At 36.9% G+C, this 22337-nt stretch overlaps 1 protein-coding gene across 5 annotated transcripts in view; it reads right to left on the reverse strand.

Moving 5' to 3' along the window:
* LOC131196223 (uncharacterized oxidoreductase ZK1290.5-like) overlaps nucleotides 1-22337 on the reverse strand; it is a 90474-nt gene that overhangs the window by 31386 nt on the left and 36751 nt on the right. For all 5 annotated transcript variants that reach the window (XR_009154666.1, XM_058178746.1, XM_058178743.1 and 2 more), the window contains one exon: nucleotides 20469-20570. Coding sequence is in view for 4 of the 5 variants with exons in the window: in XM_058178746.1 (XP_058034729.1) it covers nucleotides 20469-20570 (102 nt within the window). In the remaining variant the exon portion in view is untranslated. The remainder of the gene's footprint in view (nucleotides 1-20468; nucleotides 20571-22337) is intronic.

Consider the following 22337-nt stretch of genomic DNA (forward strand, 5'->3'; position numbering starts at 1 on the left):
TAATTTTGAATATGGGCCATATAAGAATTTCAAAAGTAAAAGGTATTTTAGTTGTGTCTCATGGGGCCCCAAGCAAACCACCCTACTTCAGCTTCAGTCTTCTTCCTGACCCCTCCCCCGCCTTTTTATTTTATTTATAAGGCAAGAAGGCTCAGACTATTCATTTCGAGAATGGGGAATTCAGAATCAATCAAAAGACATGAGGAAGAGTGATTACGCACACAATCAATGTTTGCAGAACACTCCGCTTGAAAACATTATGGGGAAGGGGCTGTTTGTTGAAAATCAAGTATGACAGCATTATCTAAGGATGCTGCCCAATCAAGAGGCTTTTAGGAAGCTGTTTTATAATCTAAACACATTGGGGATTCCCTAGTGGATTCAAGTTTCCAGGCTAAATTCTGGGAAAAGCTGATGTAGTGTAAGCAAAGAACAATTGGATTTCACCAGGTTGAAAAGGAGGAAATAGTGTTCTGAGCCGTGTGCCAAAAACCAGAGAAAAGTGGAACACTGATAGAATGGGTATAAGAGTGGGGGGGAAACTTCAGGGACAAACAGTTCAAACAGATTTCCGACTCCTTGTAGGTTACTGCTGCAAAAAATTCTTATATAACCATTTAACTATGTTTAGGAAGTGAAGAATTAAGACCTTGGAGTGCACAGATTTTATACTGAGCTTTTGCATATCGGGTCCTGCCTGCCACTATGATATCCAAGTATCTGAGGTTATAATAGTTTCCAATATAAATACAAATAAATGTGCAGACACACACACATATGTGAAAGGAAACGTATTAATCTGAATTACATTTAAAAACAAGCAAAACGAAAAGCATTAATAAATTTAAGAAGAATAGTTTCCCTATATATTACGTGTCACACAACAGGGCAAACTTGGATAATGAAGAATACAGGTTTTAAGAGAAAAATATCTAGAGGTAGAAATAGGAAGCAGAAGCATTTTTAAACTTTATGGATAATTTGATGCAATCAACAGTCAGATATAATGGGAAGGGATCTAGAACTTAATATTGTTTTTGCAGTTTTCCATATTCATTGTTCATTTTTTTCTTTTTTATAAGGTAAAAAAAGGTATTTTTTAGAGGTAATTAGGTATTTTAGAGGTATTTATTTTAGAGAATGATAACTAATAATGGTGACATCAAAATAAATATTAACGTTTAGTCTTTTGAAGTGACTTATAATTAATTCTTAAGACAAAATAATAAGCCTGGTTTTATAAATTTGATTATTTAATTAATGCAACTGCTGATTCATTAATGCAATGAATTTAAAATTTCATGACAAGTATAAATTTTGTTCACTTATTGATGTTTTATATTCCCATCCACTATGTCCATTCTCAGTTGTTTCTTTCTTCTTTTATGTAGTCATTAATTTTATTCCTTAAAATTAAAAAAAACGGGGGAAATTAAAAAGAAAAAATACTCAATGGAATAAAAATTATCTTAAAAACCAATGGATAAAATCCAGAGTTTCCAACATCATGTCTCCCAAATTTCTACAATTCTCAGGGTATCCCAAGGTAACCCAGCCATGAAAGCGATCAAGTTGAAGAAGGCTTTTTAAAGACAATCTCTTTTATTAACTCACTTTATTTTATTTATTAAATTTAGGCAGTGTCTGACTCCAGACTGACTCACAGTTCACAGCACCAATTTCTTTACTAGGAAGCTTCTACACAAAAGAGAATCCTGTTTCGGCTTAAAGTAATTATATGGTACAACGGGCAATCTGACATTTTCATACTCTGCAGCACTGCTGATTTAAATGTTATCCTCTGTGTACTACATAATATTGGAATGAACGTTGTCTTCATGCCCTGAACAATGGCAACAATATAGGGATTTTCTCTTTTTTTTTATGGTATTAAGGAATAGAGATCAAGCTCAGGAATGGAGGAAAATCTGCTATATGGATAGCAAGAAATATACAATTATTTCTATTACAGACCTTTTAGAAACATTTACAAGAGATAAAAAGGAATTATCAAGAGGCAACAGAAGCATTTTAACTTCCTTTACATTAGCACAGACTCGTGCTAATTCAGATTTAATCTTAAGTATATGGTATGAGCACAGAATAGTATGGTAAAGAGAGAAACTGTTGGGACTTTTTATTTATTTTTTATTTTATTTAGTTTGTCAAATATGTATGAGATAACAGGTATAAGTATAAACATGGACAAGAACACATGAAATGAGTACAAATAAATGGGCTCAGTAGGACAGGGATGGTAGGCACGCTGGTGCGCTTATGCATGCCCCCTTACAGACCTCTTAGGCAGTAGTGGGTTTCAATTTAGTTTGCTACTGATTCGCTTGTTTGTGTGTGCGTGCTCATGCACAATGCTTCTGCGCATGCACAGAAGCATCTGGGCGGGTGGGCGGAGCCTCCCGCCACCACCGCTACCGGTTCGCCTGATCCGGGGCGAACCGGTAGCAACCCACCATCACTCTTAGGAATGGTGTGAGGTCCACAGCAGTCAGTTTAAGGTTGAAGCTATGGGGGTTTGAGGAAGTAACAACGGAGTCAGGTACAGCATTCCAGGCATTGACCACTCTATTGCTGAAATCGTATTTTCTGTAATCGAGTTTGGAGCAGTTTACATTGAGCTTGTATGTATTGTTTGCCCGTGTATTATTGTGGTTGAAGCTGAAGTAGTTGTTGACAGGTAGGATACTGTAGCAGACAATTTTGTGTACTGTGCTTAGGTCAGATCATAGGCAGCATAGTTCAAGGTTGTCCAAGCCCAAAATTTCAAGCCTGGTGGCATAAAGTATTCTATTGTGAGCAGAGGAGTAGAGTACTCTTCTCGTGAAATACCTCTGGACTCGGTCAATTGTATTAATGTCCAATATACAGTGTGGATTCCAGGCCAACAAGCTGTATTCGAGGATTGGTCTGGCAAAGGTTTTGTATGCCCTAGTTATCAGTACAATGTTACCAGAGAAGAAGTTTTGCAAAATTAGGTTAACAACTCTTAGTGCCTTTTTGACAATGCTGTTACAGTGAGCTCTGGGGATTAGATTGTTTGAGATGAGTACTCCTAGGTCCTTGACAGAATGAGGGTCGTCTATGAGTCATATCCAGCCAGCTTGTATTTGGTGTTCTGATTTTTGTTGCCAATGTGTAAGATAGAGCATTTATTAGTTGAGATTTGGAGTTGCCAATTGTTCGACCATTCTGGTCAAGGTCGCTTTGTAGGGCAGCAGTATTGTCAGTGGTGTTAAATAGTTTTACGTCATCAATGACAAGGACACAGCTGCTTATAATATGATCGCAAAGGTAATTTATGTAAAGCAGAGAGTGTGGGTCCTAATACGCTGCCTTGGGGAACACCACTGTTAACTGGTGCAGGATTTGATAAAGCGCTCCCTATTTTGACTACTTGTTCCTGTTTGACAGGAACGCAGCTATCCACTTGTGCAGGGATTCAGAAATGCCGTAAGAGCTTAGTTTTAACAGTAGTTTGTCGTGTACCACTGAATCAAAGACTTTGTAGAAGTCTATATAAATTGCATCTATTGCTCTACCCTGGTCGAGTTGTGTGGTCCAAATGTTTCAGCATTATCCAACTAATAATGTTTAGAGGAGTTCTACTAATTATATAATTGGTATAATGCTAAAAAAAAAGAAAGAATCTTAATATTTTATTTCAGAATGGTCTTGAGACTATTCTGCTCAATCTAAAAAGTGTCTTACTGATATTTTTGGAAACCACTTGTGCTTTTATAAATAAAAATAGTGAGTAATTGGCCTATTAGTCTTCATAATCCACATATATATGAGCTCAGAGTAAATAACTTATTTAATGGAAAACTTTTAAGTGTTATTAACAAAACAGTTTTGATTTTTTAAAGTTAATTTTGCTACTGATAGAATATTTACAGGCGTTTTTTAAGCTTATGAGACAAATATTTGTTTTCTTCAAAAAATCAGCTAAAGACAGAAAACTGCATTTAAATACTATTATTAGTTTTATAATAACGAAAACAGTTTAACTCTGTGGACACAAGCAAAACAATTCTACCACCTAAAATTTCTATATTGTGTATCTGTATATGGTCAAAGAGTTTGCATGCTAGGTAATTAAGAAACTCTGGCCAAACCTGTATCCTTTACATTACCTCTGAAAAATCCTGACAAATAGGTAAAATATCTTATACCTGGAAGAGGCAAATGATGTCCTTATTTTATAAATGGGAGCACTTGATCTTTAATCAGATTATTTTTGGGGGGAAAATTCTAGAGCAGATAATAAAGTAACAGCTTTATTAGCATCTTGGAGTCAGTAAGCATTAAGATGAAAATTAGAGTCCATCATAAATTTGCCAAGAATTCGTTTTGTCAATCTTAATCTCAATTTCAATCCCTTGCTCCCTCTCCTAGGAGCAATGGTAAACCATTTCCAAAATCTTGCCAAGAAAACTGCAACGACTTCTCCAGAAGTTAATACTGACTCGAAGGTAGAAATCAAAATATACTACACTAAGGTAGGTAGATGAGAGAGAGGGAGGGGGAGGGAGGGAGAGACAGAGAGATCATATAGCTTCCTCAATAGACTATGGTAATCCTGTGGACAAATATATTTTGATTTCAACAAAATGTTTGAAAAGTTATTTTGAGCATTAACACTTCCTCATGAAATTGGAGAGAGATTAGCTATCACAAGCTAATCAGACACGGACCCAATGCTCTTTAATTTCTTTGTAAAAGATTGGATAAAAAATATAGGAATTCTTATCAAATCTCACAATCATACAAAACTGGGTCAATAGCTGATCATGCAGAAGGCAAACAACTTCCAAAATTCTTTATAGGTTAGAGCAGTTGTTCTCAACCTTTTCTTCATTACAGACCGCCCCTTACATACTTTTTGTAGTCATGGACCATGGCCATGGCCACCTCCTCCCCAGATTTAACTCAAGATTTAAATCATAACATTTCTTCAGTCCTTTACAGACCCCCTGTGGTGAAATTTGGGGGGGGGCAGTGAACCACTGGGTTACAGAAATGAGTTGAAAATAACAGAATGAAGAGAATTAACACAATGGTTAGATTAATACAACATTCAGCTATAATCCATGGTTCACAAAACACAATACTGGATTCATATAAGCTAAACCAAATCAAATACTCTGCCTTCATGTAAGGATTTAACTTGATGAATTGCAAAACCCAATATATGGCTTAGGTATATGTGAACTAGACCATAATGGCCTGCTCAACAAACCACACTTAATGCAGTATATTAATTAGTTCTTTATTGGTGGAGTCCAGTGCTTTAATGTGGATTTGCAGGGAATTTTTTTTTTTAATATGGATTTGCAGAAGCCATAAGCACATTTCCCAAAACACTAAGGTAATGCAAATTCAGCACTTCTCTTTCTTGTGAAAACAGGAACTGCAGACTGCAACCAGATAACACAGGAAGATTATTAACATACTAATGATTTGGCACATAGCCATTTGATGCATGAAATCACTAGTGATTTGTCTTGTCACCAAAATCCACATAAATGGAAAGAACCTGTCCATTTGAAACAGCTGTGTTGTCAACCCACTAGGTCTGCATGACTTCTATTAATACTAATAGGATCTCAGGATATATAATGGGATGGAAACCTACCTTAATCCAAGATTTAAATATAAATACCTATTAGCATAAATTAAAAATTTGCAATTCAGATTCACTCTTTGGCTTACATCTGCATACTAAATAGAAGCAGCAACATATCATCTTGGCTTTTTACATAACTATAATCGAACACAAAAGCAGAGATTCTGTGACACTTAACAATTCAGCTTTTACTGCTGACAGACTGACCCTGTGTCTTTGCTCAGTATAACTGATTTCAGAGATTTGCCCTACGGACAGAATGGATCATAAATGAAGAACCCCGGCATCTTTGGGAAGAGGCAAAATATAAATACAATGAATACATAAATAAATGTAACAAATTCACTGGTGGATGTTCCTTTGATTAGAGAATGCCAACACTGTTAGGTCAGAGGTGGTATTCAGCAGGTTCTGACCAGTTCCGGAGAACCGGTAGCGGAAATTTTGAGTAGTTCAGAGAACCTGTAAATTCCACCTCTGACTGGCCCCGCCCCCATCTATTCTCTGCTTCCCGAGTCCCAGCTGATCAGGAGGAAATGGGGATTTTGCAGTATCCTTCCCCTGGAGTGGATGGGAATGGAGATTTTAGAGTATCCTTCCCCTGCCACTCCCACCACACCACTTCCACCAAGCCATGCCACTCCCACCAAGCCACTCCCACAGAACCGGTAGTAAAAAATTTTGAATCCCACCACTGTGTTAGGTGCCTATCAGCATTTGCAGCTATAGATCCAAGATTTGCCACATTTATAATATGCACTATATAAAAGATGCATTCATCAAGTTTCCTACTTGCGGCAAAGTTGCACGCTTCAGAATTAATATCCCAATGTTTTTTATTAAAAGAGCTTTAAAAACACTTTGTAAAGTTGTACAGATAAACTCGCCTAATGACATCCCTGTTTAGCAACTGCTTGAAGTTACCATGGCACTGAAAAAGTAACTTTACAATCAATCCTCACTTTTAGGAGCATTTCAGTGTCCCACGATTACCATCTGTGCACGTCACAATTGGCTTTTGACAAGCAGTCAATGGAGAAATCCGGCAGTAAAATTACAAGCCATGATCATGTGACATCTCTCTTAACAACTTGATGATGATTCAGTTAATGGCTGAAGAGAGGTTATAAGCCTGCTGCGGTCACATGAGGTTTTGCTTAGCAATTGCGGCTGCTAAATAAGGACTACTTGTATAGTCTAATTACAAATAGTCCTTGACTTACAACCACAATTAGGACTGGAATCTCGGTTGAACAAGTGATCCTTAAGCGAGGCATCATATAACATGACCACTTCGCTCAACAATCGCAATCCCGGTGCTCCCCGTTACAGTTGTTAAGCAATTCGCAGGTTATTAAGCAGGCAGAGTTCCATGCATGGGGGGGGGCGCATGGGGCAGGGAAGGTCCAGCATAAACTGCGTATGAGTTTGGAGGGTGCTACAGGACAACGTAAAACTGTCACAGCCCAGAAGGTTCAGGCTGCTCCTTCCCCACCAGGCCCAGGAGGATTCTCTCCCCACCAGTGTTTACCTTTAATGTTTTATAGATTAAAAAAATTGGTGTGTGTGGGGGGGGTGAATTTCCCTAAGTTCTAAATACATCTTTGTAGTTTGGCCTAGTTTACTCTAAAATTCATCCACATTGATCTGTTGCCTAATTATTTTCAGCTCTAGTATTACCAAAAACTCAAGCGCTACTGTTTGCTGCAATTTCATGATTAAAGGTTCTTGTAATAGTATCACCAGCATAGCTTACATTTTCCATGTTTCTGCCAATGAAATTTCCCCTAGAGCCATTGGAAGCATTTTTAGGTGAGGATCATCCTGAGCAGAGCCCAAGTAGAGACCTGCTTCTTAGCAGCAAACCTGAAAATAGCATATTAACTAGGCTTCCTGATAAATATCACTCAAAACTAATAACCATATTTCAATTTGTGTCCATTGGCTAAGTTTACAACCCATAGTACTGCAATTTGCTTCCGGTGGTCTTCCGGGTGCAATTCAAGGTGTTGGTTATCACCTTTAAAGCGCTCCATGGAATAGGACCGGGTTATCTACGAGACCGCCTGCTGCTACCAATAGCCTCCCATCGACCCATGCACTCCCATAGAGGGGGTCTCCTCAGGGTGCCGTCGGTCAAACAATGTAGACTGGCGATCCCCAGGGGGAGAGCCTTCTCTGGGGGGCTCCTGGCCTCTGGAATGAACTGCCTCCGAGGATACGTCAACTTCCTGATCTCCGGACCTTTCACCGCAAGCTAAAGACCTTTCTGTTCCATCGTGCAGGGCTGGCTTAATGAAGTTTTTTATTGGAGTTTTAATACAGTTTTATTATAATTCTTTCAGCCTTTAATTTCATTAGTTTTTAAATGCTTTTTTAACTTTTTGATTTGTGCTTTTTACTATGGCTATAAACCGCCCTGAGTCCTTCGGGAGAAGGGCAGTATATAAATTAAATAAATAAATAAGTAAATAAATAAATAAATAAATAAATTTAATCTGTTAGTACATGTCAGACTCCCAAAGGTTAAATTTGTGCTTAAAAAAAGAGGCAACGGCATTGCAGAAAGTAAGCCTACATAAACTGTACAAATAAATTAATTTTCCAAAAGTAGTCTAGATCAGCTAGTGTTCTATCGCAGCATGGAATGGTATGGGTCAGCAACTCAGTAGTATTTTTTCCATTAATTGATATTGCCTCAAAGAATTACACAATTTACAATAACATTGCAGCAGAGAACAATAGACTGTATAAATGCAGATGCTTGTTAGATACATATAATAAGACACTAAGATGAGTACATTTACCTCTGCTGAGTCAGGACCCCAGAGGCAGTAATTTTGATAAGGATACATCAAGCCAACTGTTCTCTTCCAGCCATGACATGCCAATATCAATGACCACCTTGTTTACTCTATTAATCTTAACAAATCTGTTTATTCCTTCCAATGGACTCCCATTTCTAAAAAGCAAATGTTACACAGCAGTAATCCGGAATTGAGAGAAGCAATTTAAATGACAGCTAAAATAATACAGCACCTATTAACAGGCAAACAAAGAAATTTTAATATTTTTTATAGTTAGAGAAAACTGGGTTATGTTTATTTCAAACAGTTTATTTACCTGCTTGCTTCTCTCAAATGTACTTATATATCCAGATTTGCTAATTTTACACATACGTTAATGCCACAGATTATATACTAGCTCTTTATCCTAAATTTCATTGCAAAGCATATAGATAAATAGTGCCTACAAGTCAGTCTTTTAGTAGCTATCTGCAGTTTTTTGGAAATGCTTTTCTTTTTCCTAGGTTGATAGGGTGTGACCAGCCCACGGTCACCCAAGCTGGCTTTGTGCCTAAGGTAGGACTAGAACTCCCAGACTCCCATTTTCTAGCCTGCTGCCTTAACCACTTTGTCCAATTTGCTCTCTTTCATTTCAAAACAATCTACACTTGATCAGAACTGACCTACAAAATGGCTTGGAATACTACGAATGAGCTCGCTTATTGGAGGCTTTTCCCAAAGGGTCATATGAGAAGGTCATACGAGAGAGGAGACAAGAGGTAATAATCCAGCAACTAACATGACGACGCTCAGTCCAATCCAGGGGTGGGTTCTACTTACCTTTACTACGGTTCACATGCGCAGATCATCCATGATGATGTCCAGGCGGATGGGCGGAGCCTCCCACCGTTTTTACTACCAGTTCGCAAGAACCGGACCGAACCCGGAGCAACTCACAACTGGTCAGGTCTTCACTGCAAGATTTGACTTTTGCACGGATAAGATTGAACTTTCACTACCTTTACTGTGATTGATCTTCATAGAGGTATGTTTATTTATTATTATTTATTTATTATTCGTATTTGTATACCGCCCTATCTCCCAAAGGACTCAGGGCGGTTCACAGGCAAATAAAAACATTTATATACAAATTAAAATAATGTTAAAATAATGTAACCTAAAATATGGTTACTATGTCCTGCAAATGAAGATCTGTCCTTCAAGAAAAAACTTCACGAGGAGGGGAAAAAACAAGACTTTTTCCCTTCAGGATAGTTTTCTGTGTAAACAGCACAAATCAGCCTACAATAAAATTAGCTTCTTGAAAGAACACATGTTAACTTATGTTAAGTAATTTTTCTAGTGTTTTCTATCAGACATCAAACAACGGGGTGGAGGGAGCAATATTTTGTCTACCGCAGAAGACAAAACAAATCAGTGTGAAATATTTTATAGCTATAGATATATATGACAAGATTTATTATCAACAAGTATACAAAAGTAGACACTTTTAAAAATTTGTTATAAATCAGACATGAACATATTTAGCTATCTGTAAGAAGAAATATATTCCTACCCTCCAAGCTTCTAGCCAAATCAACTTTGTCAGAAAAAAGATAATCAGAAGATCAGGGGGAAAAAAGCAATTGGAAGGAGCATAAGCTGGCTTCTGCAAATGTGTCTGGATTACATTTCTCATCATCTCCATATAAACATAACCTGATACATCTTAGCTCAGAAAGGCTGATTTAAGACAGTCAATGCCATCTCCAAGTTTTGGGAGATCCTTAAATAAAGGAATACTGTTGACCTTCTGGAAGAGAAGGAGACCTAATCATGAGCTCTGTCTAGCTTTCATTATGGTCCCTTGCTAAATAAGAAAAGTCATGCTGCTATAATGGTGTCCCTTTTCTGTCATCGGAACTCAAGCCAATACATGACCTCACTCCCTTCCAAGTCTGTATTATGCAGGGGACAGTTTAGCTTTAGCTGAACACTGAAAACTGATATGCAATATTTGTTGTTTTAAAAAAATGGTCTTCAAACAAACTCCACGTAAAGATCAAAAAGAAGAGGGACAAACACTTCAGATACAGAGTAAGAGGGACATGCTGATCTTTTTAACACTAACTTTCATAAATAAATGGTCTCAGTAGCAAAGCTTTGTTTGAGACAATAGCAAGCCTTATCTTTCCTAAACATTGCTATGGGTGTGTATCAAGAATTTTAAACCTTGAACATTAACTGTACCATTTTCACACATCAAAAAATAATTTACAAAGCTTTTTTTCCTGAATCATATTATATTTATAATTTTAGAAGCTCAAAAAGTACACTGTATACCCTACTGCCTGACTCATTGCAGGAAGAGTAAAAAAAAAACTTTACTCAAAAAATTCACCTTCAGTTCTCAGATCATTGGCTTTTTCTCCAACAGAAGCTTTATGACAATCAGAATAATGGACCGATAGTCAACAAGTATACAAATAGAAATGATGGAGATTAGAACATGTACTGTGGAACCATCCAAGTTCTCTGGAGACTGTACTCTTATGGTCTATTGTATGCAGAGATGAAGTAAATGGAAGAAAAGAGGAATTTGCTGGGAGGAAACAAACTGAAACTTAATCAAGATAGAGTGTCATGAGTTAATGAACTGAAGGAGAAGGTACCATTTAGTCTATTCTGAAAGAGATTGCCCCTTGAAAAGTTAAGAAAAAATGTGAGAACTTCTTCTTCAGCACTGTTTTGAAAGGACGGGTAGCAGCAACCACTAGGAATATGCATATGCTTTGCTTAACATCTGCTCTGTTTAGCGACTGTTTGATGTTGAGCAAATATACCATATCTGGAAGCTAAATGTATAAGTGCTACTCTTTCGATACTTTGGATGTCATCCCTTTCACATAATCCATTGATAGCAACATCTCCTTGTGACCAGATGTTGAAACAAATAACCCAATCTCAAGCCCTTTAAGAAGACATTAAAGTCATAACTCTAAAGAGAAGGGAACAGGAAGGCCCAAATATCAGCAGCGCATAACAGCTTCCTCAAGTGTAATGCTTATAGGAACTACAGAGCTGGGGGAGAGCAAATGTTACTAGTCCCCTCCTGCTATTATATTCCCTAGATACAAAATACTGCTTATATTACAAATCTCAAAACATAGAGGCTATCAAAGATCATCTTCTCTAATTTCCTCAAGAGGAAAGAAGGCATTTATAAACAGATTGAATTGGACGAAGGCATCTACAAAACATCCACTTTCACATTAGCTATTTATGGCTTGAGTTACAACTTCATTTTATCCATTTATGGAATTTCCCATTTCCTTTAACTATATTTTCTTTTATTATGATTTATGTCAGTCCTTTGAGGTAGGCCAAGTCAAAACACAGGCCCAGCAAGGATTCCAGGAATAACAGACTTTGGAAAACCTGTCCAAGTTTCTTTCTCTCCCAACTTAAGCTAGTTGAGTTTTCTTTCCATGCTTCCTTCTTTCTTTCTTAGGACAGTACTAACTTTTCTGAAAGACCCTCCCGTTAATACTCATTCGATACTTCCCACTTTAACACCTTGCACAAGCCTTCCTTATCATCAAAGTCAGCTCTAAATTCCTTTACATTTAGTTCATTTGTTGATTTATATGCCACTATTTTCCAAAAGCTCAAGACAGCTTACATGGGGGATATCCCTTCGTTTCAGACCCAACAACAGCAACTCTGTTGCATTTTTAAAAAAATATTTATTTTCCAAATTTACAGGCCACCAATCTCACAGAATGATTTCACTCCACTGCAATGACTTTCATATCTCCTTTTACAAATAACTTTAAAACACCATTTTATGACAGTCAAAAAATGTTGCTTATAATAAGCCACAGTAAGAGAACTTGAGAAACATTCTCCTCCTCTTAATGAACGGTAGATATAAAAAGTAATTAAGTGCAAAGAAAAGTAAGTTTATGAAGTCTCCTCCAGTTTGGTAACCTTCAAGGATATGGAGCTAAAACTCCCTCAGCTCCAGTCAAAATAATCAATTGCATATAATGGAAAGAGTTATAGGAATTATAGACTATCTGGAGGATATCAAATTGAGGCAGGCTAGTTTTTCATTTTCTAAGTAAATAAGCTTGAGTCTACAGGTAGTGTGTTCATATACTTATTTATTTATTTATTTATTTATTTATTATTTTATTTTATTTTATTTTATTTGTCAACAAGTATAAGAAAACAAGTAACAGAATAGACATAGACATGGACACATGAAAAAAACTGGCACAAAAAAAGGATATAAACTGGCAAAACATACCCTTAAACACATAGAATGATTGCATATAATTGGGAACAATAGGACAGGGACAATAGGCACACTGGTGCGCTTATGCATGCACCCTTAGGGACCTCTTAAGAAACATGAAAGGTCCATGGTAGACAGTTTACGGTGAAAGGTATGGGGTTTAGAGAGACTAACAACAGGATCAGGTAGAGTGTTCCAGGCATTTACTACTCTATTGCAGAAGTCATATTTCCTACAATTAAGATTAGCATGAATTACATTGAATTTAAATCTATTGATAGCCCTTGTGTTATTATGGTTGAAATTACTTATTTACAGGTAGAACGTTTTGGTAAATAATCTTATGAACTAAACATAGGTCAAAACGTAGACAACATAGTTCGAGGCTATCTAGACCTAAAATTTCAAGCCTGGTGGTATAGGGAATTTTATTTCGGGCAGAAGATTTGAGTACTATTCTAGTAAAATATCTCTGTACCCTCTCTAATGTATTTGATGTCTGAAATACATCATAAATACTTACGATATGAAGTAAATGGATCTTATAAATCAGGGCTGTCAAAGTCACGGCCCATGGGCCACAGGTATCACACACTGGCCACACCCACGCCCAGTTTAGCAAAGGGGGGAAAAGTCACAATACATCACGTGATGATGTCGTGATGATATGAATTTGATATCCCTGTTCTAGATCATAAAAGTATACATTTGTTATCTCAGATGTACAGGGGAAATGCCATAAACTTATAGGGCACAGTTAGAGGCAATGAAATCCAGTTGTGCCACTAGGGGAAATAAAGTATGCCTAATATATTTTGAATGAAAGATGACACAAAGGACTTTCCATAGCCACTGTTTTATAAAACTTGCCAATGGGCTACACCTAAAAATGAAATTGGATTTGCCTGGCCATCCCTTATTGGCCTCAAGTCTCACGTTTGAAAAGCTGAACGGCAGAAAATTTCTCAGAAAGCTGCCACAGCTTTTTGTTTTCCTTAAATATGCCTGAGCTGAGGAGACGGGGTCAAAAGTGAAGATAGCCTTAGGATAAGATGACATATTATGCTCCAAAAGACAAGCCATTGGACCAGTTAGTTCTTTTGGATAAATAGTGGCTTTACTCCCAACCCTGATAAAGTACTGCTGGTTTGCATCAGGAAGAGAAGCACATAACAGGAATGAACAAGACTGTCCTGCTTATCACAGGAACCGATAAGAAGCTGTGAAGGTTTGACATGTCTAATGTCCCTTTCATAAACACCTGTTGGGGAATTTGCAAGAGTGCAAAAGACATTCAAAAATTCCACCCCCTTTCTTTATGCTCAGCTTCAGCATGTACTCAGCATGCTAAGGTATTATACAAAGTTACTTAGATCTTGGAGTAGTAGCTCCAACTTTAAAATGACAATTAAACTAAAAATCAATATGTAGTGCTGTTGGAATGGGGGCCCAGTTATTATCCTAGGAAGGAAGGAAGGAGAGACTAGCAAGCAAGGTAATCCTCAGGACAAGATTTAGTGTGCCTAATGTTACTATTAAGGGACTATAAGTTACTATAAGGGACGCGGTGGCTCAGGGGCTAAGACAGCTGAGCTTGTCGATCGAAAAGTCGGCAGTTCGGCGGTTCGAATCCCTAATGCTGCCGTGTAATGGGGTGAGTTCCAGTTACTATTCCCAGCTTCTGCTAGCAGTTTCGGAAGCATGTAAAAATGCAACTACAAAAAATAGGGACCACCTTTGGTTGGAAGGTAACAGCATTCTGTGCGCCTTTGGCGTTGAGTCATGCCGGCCACATGACCACGGAGACGTCTTTAGACAGCGCTGGCTCTTCGGCTTTGAAATGGAGATGAGCACCGCCCCCTAGAGTTGGCAACGACTAGCACGTATGTGCGAGGGGAACCTTTACCTTTTTAATGTTACTATTACCAAGATAATACATTCTGATAGTTAATCAGTGATGTGTAAAGCACAATTTCAGCAAAGATTTGTCATAGTTTATTGAGATCTAATAGTCAATTGCAATATGCACAACCATATGGCAAACATAACCACAGAATAATCAGCAGTGTATCAGAATTATAAGCACGACGACTTTGGAATTTATTTGTTTGTGTCCTGCCCTTTACAAATAACTCAAGGTAATGAATATATCCAACACACCTTCCTCTTCCTGTTTTCCCCACAACAACAAAACCTCTGAGGTGAATTGGGGTGAGAAAGAGTGACTGGCCCAAGTTGTTAAGGAGATATTTGTAGTCATGTCCTGGATCGCCACTTTGGAGCAATACACGTAACTAAAAGCATTCCAGGAGAGAGAAATATGTTTTAGCAGTTCAATAAAATCTTGATTTAAAGGAATCTATATGATTTGACATCCACGAACCTACAAGATGACCAGAAATTTAACTCATCCATGGAGACCCTCAAAGAAGAAGTTGCTCATGGTGCCCCATTTGAAGTAAAAGGAAGCTGAAAGTAAAAAAAACAGTGCTTCTCCATCATTACACCTATACTGTAGAACAGGTTTCCTCTTGAAGGTCAAATGATCTTCTCTATGATGGCCCTCCAGAAACTTGAACGTAAAATATTTAAAGGAACTTCAAAGTGTGATTTTCTAACAACTTTATTCAGGTGTTATCTGATTTCTCAGATTTATTATTAGGCATTATATTATTGGTTTTGTAGTTTTAGTGTCCTTCTATTGTGGTACTCCTAATTAGCATGTAACACTGTACTGTATTTTATAGTAAATTATAACCTGTTCAGAGCCTAGAAAATTCAACAGCATACAGGTAAATCAATAGATTACTTATGAAAATTTATTCACCCAGTCTCGGGCATGCTGAGGAATTCCGTATCTTAATCTTGCCTACATTCTTAGGCGTTGTAAATAACAAATTCTATGAATTTGTTTCAGCTTTGAGGGTGGTGAGTTCCCAAGCTCTAAAGAACTAATTTAGCTCTTGACAAATCTACTAGAATAGACTTCCCCAAACTAAGGCACCTCAAGTGTGCATCTTAGAACTGCCAGGTATCATACTATGATTTTTGGAGGTGGAATCTCATGCAGAAGACGACATGTAGGAGAGACTATATCTGGCATGACGTTGCAAAATTTAGGTACACTGAAACAATGGACTGGAACATTTCAGCTTGTCTTATCGTGTATATAATGTCCATATATATAATGTCCACAATTTTCCTTCCCATGTTGGGCTTAAATAAGTCCAAAATTCTGAACAAGCAAGATATCCGCCCTTCCCCTGTCATATAAAGTTTGAACAGTTTCTGTGAGGCAAGAAAGACCTTGTCCACATGTGAAGGCTCAATTAAATTGATGTATTGTTATTGTCTATACCTAACAATCTTCTCAACTAATGATCAGCGCCTGTGTAGAGTTAGATAAGGGTTAAGGGCACCCAAGGAGGGTTGAATTTAGGTTGCTTGTGGCACCATAGGGGTTCTAGACTGATTCCTTTGCTCACCCCACTCCCAGGTTCTGTCACTCCTTCTCCCACAGTTTCCACTGTATATCCTGTGAAATACGAACTATATGGTTATACATTTCATTTTTAAAAATGAAGGCATTTAAATATAAACTGTGTAATAAAATGGACCTGGGGTTTATGAATATGAACAGCAGATGATAAGACACGGGAGAAGGAACAGGAATTACAAGACTGAGATGGGAGCTGCAATTTAATTGAGAAGGCCGATTGTTGCCAGAAAATGGAAAATCTGAAATCTCAGGAAAGTTACCAGTCAAATTGTTTTGGATTCAAAATGTTCTCATTAATGCAACAATCAAAACCACCTACCCAAATTTACAGACGCAAATACTCAATTAATTATAGTATTTACAAAAAAAAGCCATTTCAAATATCCAAAGTAATTCAGTTTAAATTCTATTTCTAAAATATCAAAAACTGTTAAGTCAATAGTCTTTTCAAAATCCTTATAAACCATATCACTAGCTTTCTAAGACAATCTAGATAAGTTTGTGTGTAGGAAAGATTTGAAATAAAAACTTCTTCAACTCTCATTCTTCTAATGTAATCCAATACATATTTACCTAGAAGGAAATGAGAATATTCAATACCCTTGCATGGATATATGTTAGAATTGCAAAGGCTGAACAATCAAACGAAGAATGTAAATTAAAAGACAGTTCAAGAAATCCCAGATCAGTGCCATAAGACAAATAGTACAATTAAGTATTATCTGAATGTCAACTGAAAGTTTAGTGGTTAATTATGCAAATGAATTATTTAATCCTTTTTTTCCTCTCGGGCTACCGCATTTAAACCTCTACATTTATTAACATTTGCCTATCATTTCAGAAACACATGGCCAGAGGTTCTAAAACTCTGCTTCATACAAGACAGAAAAAAATGATGATTTGCTGAGCAGATGAGACCAGAAAACACAGAAGCTATTTTAACTCACATGAGATTTACATGTCATTAATTTGAATAATATAAGAAGGGGGGAAATAGCAATAGCATGCAAGAGTAGAAGACTTCATAAGAAGTAAAAAGCTCTGAATTATATAATAAATTAAGGTAGCTTCCAACATCCAATTTTAATTCCTCATAAAGTATTCAACCTAGTATAGACGGATTATCTGGTGGAATTAATACACATTAGGAAATGGGAGAAAGGAACAGCAAGGGCAGGGGTATTATCTAGCTGATTCATGAAAACTAACCATTAATTTTTGGACATAAAGCAGCAAAACCAAAATCTAACATTTTTCCTGTTTGTCTAGACAAAGAAGGAAGGAAAGGCCAAAATGAATCTGACATAGATTGAACTTTGCATACAAATACAAAGCCACAGCTGAACTCTTGACTCTCCCAAAGACAAGGAAAAATATAATATTCTGGCTTATTTATTCAACTACATTACCGATGCTGGGACTTAAGCCAATAAAGGAATCTAACTTCTATTGATTCCTTTTCAACTGACACTGATATTCATAGTTGTAGTTTATACACGAAACCGTCTCTCAAACATTAATGTGGACATGGAGGACTCTTGGGCACAATAGAGTATTATCCTAATTAACATCTTAAGCAGAAGTATGTAATCAATGAGTTTAGGAATCATCCCTTTTATTTGATTTCCTATTTATTTATTTTTCAAATTTTTGAATGACTGTCTCCCTAAGAATAAGGGCTTTTATCTTATAAAGCCTTTAATATTGTTTTACTTACTGGTTTATTACTTCAGTAATATTAATAAGAGGAGAAAAATGCTACATAAGGAGAAAAACTGTTTAAAGACTCATACAATATTTTCATTGACCCTGCTCAAGGAGGATATCAAATAATGCCTCCCTGTCTTCAGTTCAATAACTAGAAATCAATTTTGCAATCTTTTATAATCAAGAATTAAACATCCTTCTGAAAAGGAGTAGTTCATATAGAAAATATTTTTGCTAACATTCGAAAGCCACTGCAGTTTTCCATAGATTCAGTTTAACTTTGGTTAAATTGTATGACATAGAGTAGATTCCTGAATTTGTGATATCAAGATGACAAGAACCCTAACTTCAGTTCTATCTAAAGCTTGAAAGAATGATGGCGTCATGAAGTTTGAAAATCCTTTTCTTATTGTATTCTTGTGGCTCATCATGTTTTTCATTTCTGTTCATACAATACAGCTTTTTACAAAATGGCTTGGTGTAACCTATTTGTCGGCTGACATCTTATGCTTGCTTGTGCTTCATTGCTCTGCTGTGACAGACTGCCATGAACTGTGTGGAGGGGAAGAATGAAGGGAGGGGAATGCTTGAGGAAATGAAAGTAAGTGCTATATCTCTTCCAGACACTGCCTCAAGGTCACCCAGCTGGAAGGAGGAGGGACCCGCATACCAAATTATGCTTTGACTGACCATTATGAAAACATCTTGTCTGAACCTGATTGGATACACAGGGTGGACAATGAGGGACAGCTAAGGAAAAGAAGAATTGAACTTATGGGGTTTTGGCACGCGATTTTCAGTTCTGGCTTTGCATTGCTGCAATACACTTGACTTCTAATAAAACTATACTTTTCTCATCCAATGGAGCCAAGGATAATCTTTACGCCAAATACCTGACCTTCGGACCTTCCGCCGCGAACTGAAGACACATCTTTTTACTCGCGCGGGGCTGGCTTAAATTTTATAAATTTTATAAATTTTATCGATTTTAAATTTCTTACTACTAATTTTAAATGGGGTTTTAGTTTTTTATATATTTTAAAGTTTCTAGGCTAATTATAATAAGTTTTTTAACTGGTATTTTAAATTGTATATTGTATTGTTTGTTTTTACTTTTGCCTGTACACCGCCCTGAGTCCTTCGGGAGAAGGGCGGTATAAAAATCAAATAAATAATAATAATTTGGATATTTGCATTGTGGCAGGCCTGACACTATTTAACTATTTAGATATTTCTCCTTTTGAAGGAATAACAATGAATTAATGTCAGAACCACTTGTGACTTAATATGAGCAAGGGTTTGAGAAAATAAATCCAATTCTCACCGAAAGAGATATTGTAAAGCACAATTAATAGAATAATCTTCAATTTCACTTCTTCGTAATGCCCATATCTTAAAAACCACAAATATGAAATGCTACATAAATAAAATCTTTATCCATCATCACAAATCCTCTTTAGGGCCTATCAGAATTCCAATTTAATAATACTAGAACTCAGTATGTTCATGAGACTACAAACCCAAGAGTAACTGAAGTGGGCGATGTGGTGCATAAAACCCAGGTCAGCTATTTTGTATTTATCTCTTTGTTTCAAAGGGCATAAGCAAAGATGAGAAAATAATTATTGAGGTTGTCCTCCTTTGTCCCAAAATACTTGCCCACGGGCAGCACAAGAATACTAAAGCATGCTGTACCTTTATTGACAAAAAAGATTAATGAGATCTATTAATCTAGCAGAAGATGTGAGAACGGGTTACACTCAGAGGTGAAATCCAGCAGGTTCTGGAGAACCAGTAGCAGAAATTTTGAGTAGTTCAGAGAACTGGCAAATACCACCTCTGGCTGACCCCAGAGTGGGGTGGGAATGGGGATTTTGCAGGATCCTTCCCCTGCCACACCCACTAAGCCACGCCCACAGAACAGGTAGTAACAAAAAATTGGATTTCACCACTGGTTACACTGAAGCTTGAAAATTCTGGGCTTAAATGCAGTCACTGCATTTCAGAGGATTTTAAAGATTAACATACAACTGAAACCAGAAATTTTCCTCTTGGAATTGAAGGGTAAGTAGTTGAAAATAAGTCACGGATCTTTGTTTTTATATCTAATATAAAAACGCTCAGTAGTGAAATCATACACTGATACACGTCAAAGCTTTTGCATGATGGAAGAAATCAAGCTTCTGCCCTTTTAAAGGAATTAGGGGTGGGAGGAGAGACAGCTAATAGTGGAAAGAGGTTTCTTCTCCTTCCTGCCACCTCATTGCATGCACTTCATTTCTGTGCCATTAGTGTTCACCAAAAAGAAAAATGTGCAGACTTTCCCACAATTTCAATTCAGATGTTTTATAAGAACAATGAGCTCCAAAAAGAAATCTGCAAATTAAGTACTTATTCAGTGATATTCCCAAAATTTAGGATGAACAACAGAATTCAGATGAATTAAGAATAGAGCAATAGAATTGGGTAGAATAAAACCTAATTGAATACTTCATGTGGTAAACCCAAAATGCATTACAGAACTCATCTTACCTTTCTCATACAATTCTTCCATGGCCTGCCAAGTTTCCGCTCTGACTTCTCGGCTGCTTTTTCCAGGGACTTGTGCATCTGGCCAATGTATTAAATAAAGATCTAAACAAACAAACAAACAAACAAACCTACTTCATTTATATTTCTCATTAACCAGCCAGCCTAATGATGTATGCACAACATATAGCACAAAGTCTTATTTATACAATTCCAATTCCCATGTCATGTCTTAAAATCCAGGAAAACCACTTTTCTAGATTCTCACAAAATTAGCCCTGCTAAGGGTAGCCATGTACAAATTTGGCTTCAAGCCATGCTTGAGTCATCTGACCTTTTTGTTCAAAAAAACTCAGTGACCAAGTATTGTAGCAGTCATGAGAATATTTGTGGCTGGTGTAATTTATGTAGCATTTATACAACAGGCTCTTCAATTTTAACCTACTAAGGTAATTTTGGTCAACTACATAATGTTCATTGTGATTTTCAACTTTTCTCCCTCTTTTATGTAAGGCCCAGACAAAAAGCAAAATCAAAAGGCTAATTAAGACGCTAGTACACAATGATGTGTAACTGATAGGATACATATAACTTGATATGCTGTAAATGATGTCAGGTTATTATGTACCATTTAAAAAATGGCCATAAAACAATCCTTCTTAGGAAACTATCGTCGGTGAACTTTACCCTCACTATAAATTTCAAATATAGCATTTTACATTTCTAAATACATGTGAATGGCAGTCATTCATTTAAATAGGCTGCTTTAGAAATAAAGTAATTTTAGTAAAAGAATAGCAATTATATCCCCAAAGCTCTAGTTACAAAAAAGTTAAAGGTTACTTAAATAAAGCCTGCCAATCTAATGATTTAGCAGAAACCAGCAATATCTAGAAAACACAAATTTTGAGCAGTCATTTTGGACCAGGAAGTTTTCTTTCTTTAAAGGTGTGCATTAGAATATCATTCTACAGCAGGGCAGTGGTAGGTTTCAAATTTTTTTACTACCAGTTTTGTGGGTGTGGCTTGGTGGGTGTAGCATTGCTTGGTGGGCGTGGCTTGGTGGGCGTGGCAGGGGAAGGATACTGTAAAATCTCCGTTACCTCCCCACTGCAGGGGAAGGATACTGCAAGATCTCCATTTCCTCGATCAGCTGGGGCTCAGGAGAAAGAGAATAGAATTTAGTCAGTCAGTCAGAATTTTTACTACCGGTTCTCCGAACTACTCAAAATTTCCACTACCAATTCTCCAGAACTGGTGAGAACCTGCTGAAACCCACCTCTGGAGCAGGAGTGCCAAACTCATGGCCCACGGGCCAGATGCATCACATGTCCGGTTTAGCGAAGGGGAAAAAAGTTATAATACATTATGTGACGCTGCTGTGACGACACGAGTTTGACATCTCTGTTCTAGAGGGATTAGAGAATCAGAAAGAATATAATCATTTAGGAAATAGTAGAATCAGAATCTTTTGATTATTTTATGAATTGTTCATAATTGTGCCCTTCTATCTTGAGTCTTATTTTGTTGTATATGCATTACATCTGAATTGAGACATACCCCTATTTGGAAGAGAAGACAGAGTGAAATCCTGCAAGATATATTATTTCTTCTTTCTCTATTTTTTCCCCAAATTATCTTCTATTCTCATTTAATTCATTAATTTTCATTCACACAAATAAAAGACTGGTTCTTTCTTCTGAAATCAGTAGTTTCATTTTGATATAGAAATTAACTTATTACACAGTCCTATCTCCTCTGCTATGTGAGCGGTGTGGTGGCCCAATGCTTGCATCCCAATTGGAAGTTTGATAGTTCAATCCTAGGTAGCAGCAGATGTTTCTCTCTAGGGCGCAAAAAAAAATTACCTGC

The sequence above is a fragment of the Ahaetulla prasina genome, chromosome 3 (assembly GCF_028640845.1).
Source record: "Ahaetulla prasina isolate Xishuangbanna chromosome 3, ASM2864084v1, whole genome shotgun sequence".
Lineage (NCBI taxonomy): Eukaryota > Metazoa > Chordata > Lepidosauria > Squamata > Colubridae > Ahaetulla > Ahaetulla prasina.